We start from the raw sequence: 13,202 nt of genomic DNA, 5'->3' as shown, positions 1-13,202 counted from the left end.
TCCATGGAACAGTTGATAATGATTGCAGTCTGTTGGTGCCATACACATGTTTAGCTGGTGCACAAGAGAGAGTCCTGATGGAACTTTTAACTGATATGGCCGCTGTTTACTTCTATATGAAAGGAACACTTTCATGGATGGGCAGTAGCATGGATAAGGGCAGCAGAGAATCAGGCGTGTCCTTGTTAAAAGTGAAACAAGCACTTCAAGTGCGAATAACTACTTGTTTTTATCTTTTGAGTCTGTGTTTGTAAGTGCTCGTTTATGCAGCTTAACACAAGACAGCATGGCAATGGGAGCTTGACTCCAGAAACCCATTGCTGCGGATATGTTCCTATCAATAGTGGTTGTATATTAAAGTAATTATACCAAAAGGGCAATTCTTATAGCCCAGAGCAAAGGAACAAGACCCTCAGAAAAGGCAAAGCTTATCAGCTGTTTGCAAGAGCACCTAAGGAAAGTGTCTTAACAACAGTGAAACCATTAGTATGACAGAACGTAGAAGTTGGGAGGTTTACGTGCTATGTAATGCAAAGTAGGATGCAATCTGTGGCAAAGGTGACAACAGAGTACAATCCTGGTGCAGATACAAATATTTCATTGGAGTCCCCTGTTCGATATACATTGTTTAACAATAAGTTCTGCAGCTGACAACCACTACGTGTTCCCATGTTGGACCAACATCATGACTGCAGTGGGCATGGGATTATCAGGACTAGACCTGGTGATGCTTTTTTACACCAGTTGGTTGTAGCAGTGTGCCACTGACACAGGATCAACTGGCTAGTATTACACTAATGAGTATTTTCATCTGAGCTTCCCTGTGGCAGTAATCTAAGGCATATCAACAGCTACCGACTATGAACATTACTGTTGACCACCTGCTTCATTTCATGCTTGGTGTCTTCCCCAACACCCATGGCATCTTCCAAAAGTATAAGGGTCCTTTTCAAAAGCCCAGAATCATGCTACAGTTGTTTGAGGAGCAAGACTGTGAACTCACTTCAAAGTTGAGGCAACTAAAGTCAGCTGATCTGAACATGATAGAATGCATCTGGGACACAATCGGGTGCAAGCTCAATATCTATAAACCACTAGCCTGTAATTTATGGGAGCTGCTTGATCCTTGCATAGATATTTGGAGCTACATACTTCCATAAATGTGATTTGTCAAACCCATCCCACACAGAGTTGCTATGGCATTGTGTTTCAAAGAAAAACCAAAATGATATCAAGCAGTTGGTCGTAATGTTTAGGCTCATCAGTGTATATGGTCAAGTATTATCATCACTCTTCTTCTGTGAGGGTGTAATCAGAAAAGTCCTCCTCTTTCGCATCCCTCCATTCTCTAATATTTAAATCAACAAATAATTGAATATAATCAGCAACTTAAAAGTTGAAACTTGAAAAACTGCAGGATAACTACATTAAAAATTCGCTCAAATTTATTACACAATGTAAAAAAAGTAATTGCAATGTGGCCAAAAGTGTGATGTCTCTCTATCCTCATAAGTGATGCAACTATTAACTGCAATGTAAACCAAATAACTTTGCCCCGTATCTCTAACTGGACAATTCAAATCCATGTCTTAAGTAAGTATCATGAATCATCAGATGTAAAAGAGATGATCTGACACAATGCTGCAGTGGTGGAAAAGTGAAATTTGTAGGTGTGAAAAGTATGCTGCAGTGTCGGAAAAGTGAAATTTGTAGGTGTGAAAAGTATCATTTATAAACAGTAAGGAGTGCATGTAATTCTAAACCAACAGTTCAGGAAACCCTAAAAGTGTCTCCAAACAAATTTACTTACTTTTTCTCTCGATATCATGACAGATAACAACATGCCAAAATTATATCTATGGGTCTTTAGCCGTGAATATCATTAGAGATTAGTCTTAAATTAAAATAGTGCACAAGGAGTAAAAAAAGAATATTAAGAGGAAATCAGCAGAGAGAGAGAGAGAGAGAGAGAGAGAGAGAGAGAGAGAGAGAGAGGGGGGGGGGGGGGGGGTTAGCTTTAGGTGACTGACAAGAAAGTATATTAAAGAAAAAAAAATCAATACTTACCCTCTGCACTATTAACACTACTTTGTGTTTCACTACCATTAGATGTTTCAGTGTCATCTGAAGAGTCACTGGAGTCACTGGACCGTTCTTGATCCTCTACAGCAGCATGCAAGCAAGAAAATCACATAAAACCTTTTCCCCACCCACACCAGCAAACAACAAGAAAAGCAGTTTAATCCAGAACGCAGGAAGCTCTGTGAGAGTAAAAGTTTGTTATAAGGTGATTCTGGCATCTCAAAATGATAATATGTTTACAATGAATAAGTGTACTTAAATTACCAGTTTATGCTGTCACAGACACACTGCATCTCCAGATTTCAAGCAGCCCGTATTAAACAGTAATGTGAGTGATAAGAGCAAAGCTAAAAACTTCAAACAAGCGATAATATATTTCTTGCTAAATATCCATGGCTCACTCTCAAGAGAATAATAGTAAGTAAGTACAATAGCCTCACACAACAAGACCGGGGAGGGGGGGGGGGGGGGGGCAGGCAAGGAGGCGCATGTGCATATACACACACACACACACACACACACACACACACACACACACACACACAGAGACAGAGAGAGAGAGGAAGGATTGTTTTCCCCCTTCTTATCCCTTTTCTTTTGTTTTGCTTTTCTTTGCCTTGGCCCCTTTTTCCTGACTTTCTTCTCACCTCATTTTCCACTTTTTTTGAAGTTCTTAATAAGATTATTTCATTTTCATCTTTAGTTCTTGCTCTGACCTTTTACCACCTCTAGACTGAAGGCGGCACACTGTTTACCAGTGTACTCCGCAATGAATGGGAAAAACAATAAAAAGACTTCACAGCTCAACAATTGTGGAACTTGTATATCATCATACATCTTTGCTTATTTGATTGGAGACTTTTACATTTGAAATCCAGTGCTGGATAAAAGCTATCTTCCATGTAGTACGGTCTTCAGCTGTATGCTTCCAGATTGATACTGTATGCTTTCTAAAGTCGTCTGCTGACCTATTAAGAAGCCACCTTCATATTTTCTTCTTTCTCTGAATTCAGTAAATAACTTCTTTGGCCCATGCACCACATGTGAACTATATTACATGACTTGTCAACCTCCATCTCATTTTCATCTGTTATAAATATGCCTTCAAATGCAGTCATTTTCCTGATCCATTTGTTTCTTTCTATGTGTCTCCCAGTAATTCACAATACGAATCTCTCTGATGCTCAACCGAGCAACCTAAAGTCCTAACAGCTTTCATACAAGAAGTTAGTTTCTTATGGCCGCAGACCATAACTACACGAACTGGAAACTATACCCAATTTTTTCCTTTTCTGTTTATTTTTTCCTGCCCATTCACTTGCTGTCTTCAACTGTTCTAAATAAAACAATCCATCTACTGATTCTACGATTCATTGTTAGGGGCATGAAAAATTCGCATTTTGCAATTTATGTAAATATAGATGCGATTTCTGCCTAAATACGCAAAATTACGTAATAAGTTCTATGCCATAGCAAATTGTTTGCAGATGAACTATATTATCGAAGATAGTTTCAAATGACTTCATTTCCTGTATATAAATATTAAAAATGTAACAAATTTTCAATTATTAATATTGCATATGTAGTGAAGCATAATTTGGAAAGATAATTTGCATCAGAATGTATTTACAAAATAAAAAGTGCATGAAACAATGATGTATCAGTGAACTCAGATGCTCTGGTGCCATGTCAATTGCAGGTGGCTGAATGGTCTCTATACACACTGCACCATGCAATGCAGGACTCGGCCGTGGAACTTAGCATCTTAGAACAGAGAAATGTGTGTGTTTGTCTGCTATTTAAAGTTCAGAAATTGGTGTAGTAACATTTACACATGCAGAATTGCGGAAGGTAATAATTAAATTTCACAAATCATTGTTTGTTGTTGTGTATACATGTTAAAGGCTGAGGCAGTTTTGCTAGACTGGTCAGACACTACACATTGAATTCAGCTGTTCCAGTTTCTGATTTTAATCAGCACAATGGTTGATTCTTTTCAGTTTAATATTAGAGGTAGACAACTTTATACCCAGTTCTTTCACTGGAAAAAAAAGACACTATGCCCACGATGGCTGAAACCTGACAATCCAAGCATGTTTTAAAAACAGTTATGCATTTACAAGAGAGCAAAAATCAGTTGAAGTTTAAATCTGGCAACTAGAACCACGTTTCCAGAATCAATATTGGAGTGTTTAAATGATCAATCAGAAGCACAATTGGGAAATTTGCTTATGAAAACTGGTTTTGGAAGCCCAATTTAAACTAGTGAATGCAGATACTAGTGTGACAGTTTTAAATGAGAAATGTTTGGAACTTTGGTTGCATCAAATACCAGTAAAGGTAACAGTAAACTACCTTGTTACCATGTGCCAACCTATGCAAACAACCGCACCATAGCCTTTACTGAATGCCTTGTGTTGTGCATTGCTCTCTAGTTCTCTTTTCTTATTCTGAAATGAATGAGAACACTAATCCTGGTCCATTACAGAGTTCGATTACAACCCTCACAACTCCAGAATGGATCGGCAACCTCTGTGACCATCCCTTCTAGCAGTTGTAAGTCTACTTTTGTCAACACTCACGGCTGACTGCCAGTTCACAGTATCTGCACTCTGTGCTATAGCGACCAGTGAGCAAAACCGCTCAACATATTTCAACTGCTTCGAAAGTCTTCTTCTACAGTGCAAATAGTTATTTTCAGATCTTCTTCTTGCTAAGTACTTTGTTGGTTCTACTTGCAGAATTGTCAAGTATGGATCAAATGGCGGATATTCGCAAGCCACCGTACGGCGTCTGGCAGAAGATACCCTGTACAGCATCTACTCATTTCCTTCCCTGTTCCACTCTTAAATAGAGAGAGGTAGAAATGACTTTCTATATGCCTCTGTATAAGCCCTACTTTCTTTTATCTTAACTTCTTGGTCCTCATGCGCAGTGTATGTTGGCTACCCTCACAACTCCAGAAGGGACCGGCAATCCCTATCACCATCCTTTCTGACGTTCGTGGGCCTAGTTTGTTTTGCTGAACTGGGTGGGAAAAGAAAAATAATATTGAGAAACACTTTAAATCAGAGAATCATGCTGTTCACTAGGAGGAAAAATGCTGCCGATACTCAACAAAAACAATAATTTGCTGGAAGCTTAAAAGACAGCCAGGAGAAGAGAACAAGAAAAGGTTGTGTCTGAAAAAACTGTTGAAGTTTCTGCAAAAGTGAACACTTCAGTCAAAAAGCTTTATATTTTAAATAGTCAATTTCAATTATGTAATAGGACTTTGTCTTCAGGCATATAGTGTGATAACCTTTTAACTATGTTCGTTTTTGATGAATTGATTGTGTACTTTTAGTCTTATGATTTTTTTAGTCACCTTTCAAACTTTCTCAAACAGCACAAAACAAAGCCGAGTTTGAAAATCTACATCTACACCAATACATCACAATCCGTTTGTAGTGTGTGATGGTGGGCACTTATAGTAACACTATTAAATATATGTGTGAAGAAGTAAAAATCTGAAGTCTGAAGTCTTCTTGAGATACATGCTCTTAGACCTTCACCAACAATCCTCTACTTGATGGGCAATGCCTTTATTGTAGCATCTGAAACTGCTGTTTGTTTGTCGTGTCCACAGGTCTGTGACAAAATGACCTGCTCTTCTTTGTATGATATTCAGTTCTTTCATTAATCCTACCTGGTAAGGAACCCAGAACTGATGAACAATACTAAATAATTTATCAAATGGGTATTTTGTAAGACACTTCTTTCTTCTATGAATCTCAATCTGCCTTCTGCTTCTCCTATTAGTTTTATGTAGTAGATCTCCTTTATGCCCCTCAGGACAGCAACACACTGAATCCAGTGATCATAAAATCTAACACCAAAGGGCCTTTTCTCCAACTTATGTGCAGTACGTTAAATTTATTTGCACTGATGATCAACAGCCAGTTCCTGCAACAAGCATCGATCTTCAGCAAGGCTTCCTGCATTTTGCTAGCAGCCTGCCATTGGCAGCTTTTCCATAAACAACAGCACCATCCGTGAACACATCCTCTCAGAGTTTCTGATGATATCCCCCAGATCAGTTATATTTGCTATAAAAAGTAACAGCCTTTGGATGGTAATCAAAGCTGCTTTACTGTCTGAAGATTTCAGCTCCATAAGGAAAAAGTGTTGGGTTCAGTCTGTTAGGAGTCCTGAATTCAATTATGTCCCATAAACACTTAAATCTTCTTCACTTTTCCCATTTATGAACCAGAAAATTACTACCAGCACTGCTTAAAACAGTCTTTTTTGTATGGAATCACCTTGCACCCCTTCCACCCCCCAAAAAACATTTCACTTCTGAATTTAATTCCCCTTATGCAGAACTGCCTTTCTCCCGAGACATTCTCCAGATAAATTTGCAAGCCTCCAGCTCTAACCACTCATTTTAACATGATCAAGTGCCTTTCCTTTCTTAGTTGATGAAAAGTGGTGAAACATTCGTTTCATTTTCCTTGTACACATAATCTCACCACAAATTTCTTGCAGCCTCTCAAAGCTTGCGCGCGCCCACACACACACACACACACACACACACACACACACACAGAGAGAGAGAGAGAGAGAGAGAGAGAGAGAGAGAGGAGATTATTTCAGCTTTTGTCATTTCTTTTGCATCTGAGAATGAGGATAGGCTTCAAAAGCCACACAAAACACATCTAAATGAAAGGTTTTGGTCAACGATGTCAAAATTCAATATTTATAGGCACTGTATACTCCATCTATATATAAGACTGTCATTAAATTACACTGATCCTTGAATGTTACACAGTGAGACACACTTATACTGTCCCGAAAGGAACATGACTTGCACTGATAGAAATCTCGCAGGCACACAAATAGTATGGCTTAGATTAAAAAAGGGAATCATGTGTGGTAATGCAACTCCACTCTGCAGGAAACTGCGAAAACACCACACTGCACACTGCTTATTACAATCCATCACCCAAGCAATAACAGTCCCATGTTTAATACAACCAATATTTTAAAGCAAGCCAGACTAAGTATTCACTCGGGAACTTACACCAAACTTTTAGTTACGCTAGTGCATTTCAGAGTTGCAACATTACCGTATCAATTGTTGATGCTGAGAGCAAGAAAGAATCAGTGGATTTTCTGTAACAGAAGGTTACTATTACTCTTACCAACTTCACTGACATCAGAGTGTTCACTTGTATCTTCTTTGTCAGATACTGGTTCAATTTCCACTTTTACTTTCAGCATTTTGTTGGTGCTATCTTCTTCTGAAATTGACTGGTCCAGAATCTGACGTTCAGATGATGCATCTTTATTTATAAGGTTTGACTTGTCAGCTACTGACATTCGGGTGATGGATGACCTAATTTTAAAAACAAAGGATGTTAATTGATTTGGGAGAGAGAGATCTGAGTGAAATAAAAGCAATTCACATTTAGTAAAACCACGAACCTTCTCTTGGAATTGTTGGTCCCCTTCTTCTGCAAAATTGCGTTGTTTGCAGCATGATCTCTCTGCATTGCAGCTTGTCTCTTCTGCAGTTCCTCAAGAACTGGGATCATGTCAGGGTCAGCAATATCAAAGGCTGTTTGACCCTAAACAAAAGAATTAGGAATGAGACATTTTCAATATCAGAGGGGCAGAGGGGGAGAGGAAAAAACATCAGCATACACTGAACTCAATGTTACTTTCACCATTTAATTCTGTAGTTCAGAGACCACTTTCCCAAAATAATACAACCACATTGATTACCATCATCATCCATCGGTCAGTAACCGAAACACTACATATTACAGTATAGGTTCTTATATTTCAGAAAGAGTGAAATTTTCCACATCTTTCACTGAACGTAAATAACATCTGCTACGAATACATGATGTACTAATATTTTTGTACATTTTTCTTTATGTGCCCATAACTTTATGTTCCACAACAAACATTACCAACTGAGGCATCAAGCTTTTTTTCACATCTTTGACTCTCACTTGTATCCCCATGTTATTTTCCCAAATTCCACAGTTTCATCTACACATGCTGCAAAAACTGGAACAGTTATAAACATTTTATTTGGCATGTTTTGGAAACTTCCCCTAGGCTGCTTAATCTTCTATCTCATCCTTTATCCCAGAATGCCAGATGCAATGACTGCAGTTAAGTCTCTGTGAAATTTGGAAAATTAAGAGAAAGATAATAGCAAACTGAAATAATTTAATTGGATCGCAAGGTGTTTTTGGGTACCCCAGATAGCATAACCACGTCCATGAAACGAAGAAGTCCCTTTTCAGTTCTCAAACCAACACGAAGCTAAAAAACATGTTCAAATATGTGTGAATTCCTAAGGGACCAAACTGCTTAGTTCATCAGTCCCTAGACTTACACACTACTTAAACTAACTTATGCTAAGAAAAACACACACACATCCATGCCAGAGGGAGGACTCTAACCTCCGGCAGGAGGGGTCACGCAGTCCGTGACATGACTGCTCAAACCACGTGGCCATGAAGTTAAATTTGATCATTAAGACTAAATGACTGTCCTCTATTCAACTAACAATGCATTCTAACACACAAATCCATTTTGTGCGGTAAATAGTCCTCCATATACTTCCTGAAAATATCTGTGTTTCCAAAATTATAGATTATCTATGACCGCAAGGCAGTGATTTCAGACTTTCTTGGAATTTCTTGCACTCTCAATAGCCATTAATAACAAACCCAGTTTTATTTTAAAACAATGATACATACAAAGAAAGACTTGCACATACTGGAAAGTTCATCTACTCTCAATTTCTTTTCCCTGGGTGATCCTGTGTGACTGGAAAAACCAGGTATATAATGTGCAACCACAAACTGATGTGATCTTAATCAATTATATCTTTCAAATTATAGTGTACACCTTTTACAACTTCCATATGAAGTTTTGTGGTTTAAGATGGATTTTGCAGATTGCACTCTCTTGAAAAATCTTTGGGTTCATTTATGTGATCAAATCAAGTTACTTTTGCCTACTAGCTTCATAACTTTTCTCTGTATGGGTCTTGCTAATCATGAAGGCAATGAAAATGTCAAAAGTCCTCGTTTTATCCAGTTACAAGTGATTGGCTGCTACGTAGCATGACTGTGCTTGTTTAATTAGTGCAGATTTCCAATATAATGTCCCTAAGAAATACAACATACATTAAGTGCAAATGTATATGATGTGGAGCCTTATGCACAAAACCCATTCTCTCTTCACACATTTAGTGAATTCAACACTTCGTGCCCAAGGAGTGGTTCCTTCAGTTGCCTGTCACCTGTTAACCAGTACATATCAAGTATTCAGACACCAAAGACTGTGTTTAATGTAATTGCGAATTTGTGCAAAAAGACACAAATGGCAGAGTTTGGAACATCCCCTCCCAACCACCACCACCTTTCCCTGTCGCTGTTTACTGATATATAAGTACAACACCGATTTTTTGTTTTTAATGTGGAGTAGAATACTGCTACTGCCAAGACAAATAACATACACCACTTGTCTTTAATTAAGAGTCAACTCATGCTAATTTAATTTAATTAACTGTTCATTAAGTGTTCATTTGTATGAAAATTTATTCTACCACCCTTATACCATCTACCAGGTTTCTCCCTTGTGATGAGACTTATGGAGACACTGTGTGAATACAAGAAGGAAGGAACAAAGAGAAAATACAGAGTTCAGAATTTAGTGAATGTACCATACCACATAGTTCTTCATTTCCATATCACAGAAATTTTCCACCAGCATTTCACATGCTTCTTTTTGGCCCCAATGTGCTGCAGCATGGAGGGGTGTCCAGCCATCAAAATCTTGCACATTTACATCTGCACCTCCTTGGAGTAGTACTCTAATCAAACAAATGAAATCATTTTCACTTTCAAATATACACACAAATCTAAATACAAAAAGTAGTTGTAATTAACTTGGTAACTGCTCCTATGTGAGAACCAAGTGAAGTTCTTTTATATAGTTCTTTCACCTGGCAATATTTGGAAAGTGTAGTTACAACACTGATGGTAATAAAAAAAGAACAACTGTTATAATGCTCTGCCCTTCCTATTCAACAGCAATTGAAATCTATAACTTTTTAAGTCCAATAAAGCATCAAATATTTTTAATGATAATTGTACTTGTTGGTCAAGTTTGCACTAAAGGTACCAGTAAATCAGAAATATTGTGGATCATAAAGCAGCTACAATTACTATCCAATGTTATAGCCATATTTAGATTCCAGTTAAAGTGGATTAAATAGTAGTAATTTTGTGCAACCAATGGGCATTAATTTTCTATAATTATAGTATCGTGTGAAAGGGCATACTCACAAAAAATAATCAACACAACCTAATTGGCAGTATACAATTTGTGACTGAAATTTTCAAAATTACAATTTGCCCACTTCAAAATTTCCTAGCCATTAACTGCTGGGACTGGGTGAGGGAAGCCATGAGCGATGAAAATATCTACAGGAAACCATGGGCAATGTGAAAAATGGAACAAGTCAAAAGGCTAAGGAACAACCAACTTTGGACTAATATCAAACCGACGCTAAGTGCCACTGAACCACCAATGCCAGATGTGATGAATGTGTTTCTCTTTGTTAATATTATTAAATTTTTGAATGATGTCAATTTCATTAGTTTATTGAATTTTTGATCTTACCAATCATTTCAGTAACATAGTGCGCTGAAGGTGAATGTGTAAACTTGACAATTGCTCCTTACGCAGTCATCTCGAAGGCTGTATTTCTTATCGTGAAGCATGCCATATGTGGTATCTATTGTGATTGCTGTCTGCACTGTAACGACCTACTACAGTTATTTACGAAAATGAACACACACAAAATATTTTTGTTAACACTATTAGTGATTGCTAAAGGAGAGTGGAGAAAATCACGAAGGAAATTTTGGACTCATTGATGGCTTGAACAGTGAATTCCTCATAGAGGAACAATACTTTTTCAACTTTCCATGTTGTACATGTGGCCCAATTTAAAAATTCTGTTTGGCATTTCTTTGACGTCAGTAGGTTCAATCATTTCAATTGGTCAAACACGTATGATAGCACCTCAGCTCAACAATGTTTGTTGTGATAATTCTTACTTTCAACACTGTACAAGCATCACTCCTCTTGTTTGGCACTTAAGACAAAACATTTATTCCTGTGACCACATTCTAACCATTTTGTCCTCTTTGCAGCATAAACTGTACTGGACTGTGAGGGAATCAGCTGGTGATCTAGATAGCAGCCTTGCAAGTCACTGGTCCACATTCCCTAGTACATTAAAAAGATCCAAAAAACTCACTAACGGATGGAGAGATCTCTTAAATAAGTTTATTCTTATATTAAATTAATAAGAAACTGCCAAATTTTTTTTTATAAAACGTAAAAAAATGGTAGCTGGACTCTAACCTGCCATCTCTGCCTTTGTGATTCATGACTATCAACTGCGCTATAGTTTCAATATGGCAGTCGTGACTAAGTTATATTATACAACTTACACAATGTCTAAAATCAGTAGCCACAAATGTCATTATTTGGCACTTAACTGTAACTAACTGTACCACAAATGACACTCATTAAATCATCAATGTGCTGTAGCACTAAAATCATAGCACACAAGTTATAGTACAAAAAGTGTCAAATATGAGAATTCAAACAAATTCACATCTACAAATGTTTTCACATCCTGTAAGTGGATGCCTTTATGCCTTAGCAACATGTGCAATGTGCTTTCCAGTATTGCTGGGGTGGGCGATAAAAGGATTTTACTACTAATAGCCAGCCGACAACGTCTCGTTTTTGGACCCATTGTTTATTTTCCTCGAATTCTGGAGACACACACACACACACACACACACACACACACACACACACACACACACACAGGGTTTGGCGGGTAATGGAGACCTTCAGGGAAACACCAGGTAGGTCGGGAAAGAACCCAGTGTGCACTCTGTCGTTTGATAAGAGGTCTCAGGTGAGATGTGAAGAAGGTTCTACCAATACTGAACAACTTTAATGCAACTGGCTGCAAATAGTAGCGCATGTCAGAATTAATGACACTTGCCACCCGAGACTTGCTGAAATTATCAGTTACTTTACATGGTTGGTTGAAAGGTACGAGGGACAGAAGCACTACTCATTATTTACAGCATTGTCCTCTGGTTTGGAGCAAGTAGCAGCTCCAAATCTGAGACACTTTATCGTTTTGTTTTGATCTGTGGTTCAAATTTCTTGACCTCTGCTATAATGGAGTATCATGGAGCCCCCTCCCAAACAGATAGGGCACACAATATGCAAAATGACTGCTCACATAGCAGAGTGCGTGCTGTGTGCACGGATTAGAACAAATCCATAGGGGAATGGTATATCAACTTATTTCCCGAGAAAGATCATTCGCATCATTCTCCGAAGATAACTTTTAGTGTTGCAGGTCAGAAAGAGAAAATATTAATTTGGCATTACAGAACTGCAGGAACATCAGTAGTAAGGTCCCAGAATTATTTTCAAAAACTGCCCATGGAAGAAGGGCCTCAAAACCAAAAGAACACTATGTATAGAACCAGTGTCTTTTACAATAGGTGATATATCCACATAGCACAGGTAGGTGAAATCTGAAGTGAAATCATAAAATCAGACAGGAATATTTATCACAAGATAGTCTAGAAACCACTGATAGCTGTGTTATTTGTTGCCATAAAGAGCTCTACAATATCCAATGATATTTTTTGAATCCAAATATGAAATAATTTGGCTGAAGGTAGATGTCAATTGTTAGTTAAACATGGCAATCAGGTGCTTTTAGTTAGTTATTTGCATGACCCATGGATCATAAATCTGACTTCGCACAATGATGTAGAATGCCTCAGTTTTATGATTATGGCACTTTTTGTCAGCAGAAAATGTGGCAACATACTGACCAAATATCTATTTTGAAGTCAATTTTACAATCTATCAAACACTCTCAATCACTGGGTAGGTGACCAACGAATTTGTGTGGTTGAGTATCCAACTTGTTTTTATGCCACACCAAGTGTGGGTACACAAAGACAGCTAGTTGTCTGCGTGCCAACTAGCTGCACTGTCCA

The 13,202-nt window shown here is 37.9% G+C and overlaps 1 protein-coding gene across 1 annotated transcript in view; it reads right to left on the bottom strand.

The window, feature by feature from the left end:
- LOC124796246 (protein phosphatase 1 regulatory subunit 12A-like) overlaps positions 1 to 13,202 on the bottom strand; it is a 371,361-nt gene that overhangs the window by 202,934 nt on the left and 155,225 nt on the right. The window contains 4 exon segments of the mRNA XM_047260342.1: positions 2,068 to 2,163; positions 7,266 to 7,459; positions 7,549 to 7,691; positions 9,817 to 9,961. Of these exon segments, the coding sequence (XP_047116298.1) occupies positions 2,068 to 2,163; positions 7,266 to 7,459; positions 7,549 to 7,691; positions 9,817 to 9,961 (578 nt within the window).

This window comes from Schistocerca piceifrons, chromosome 4, assembly GCF_021461385.2.
Source record: "Schistocerca piceifrons isolate TAMUIC-IGC-003096 chromosome 4, iqSchPice1.1, whole genome shotgun sequence".
Classification (NCBI taxonomy): Eukaryota; Metazoa; Arthropoda; class Insecta; order Orthoptera; family Acrididae; genus Schistocerca; species Schistocerca piceifrons.
This window is presented reverse-complemented; position numbering and strand designations above follow the sequence as displayed.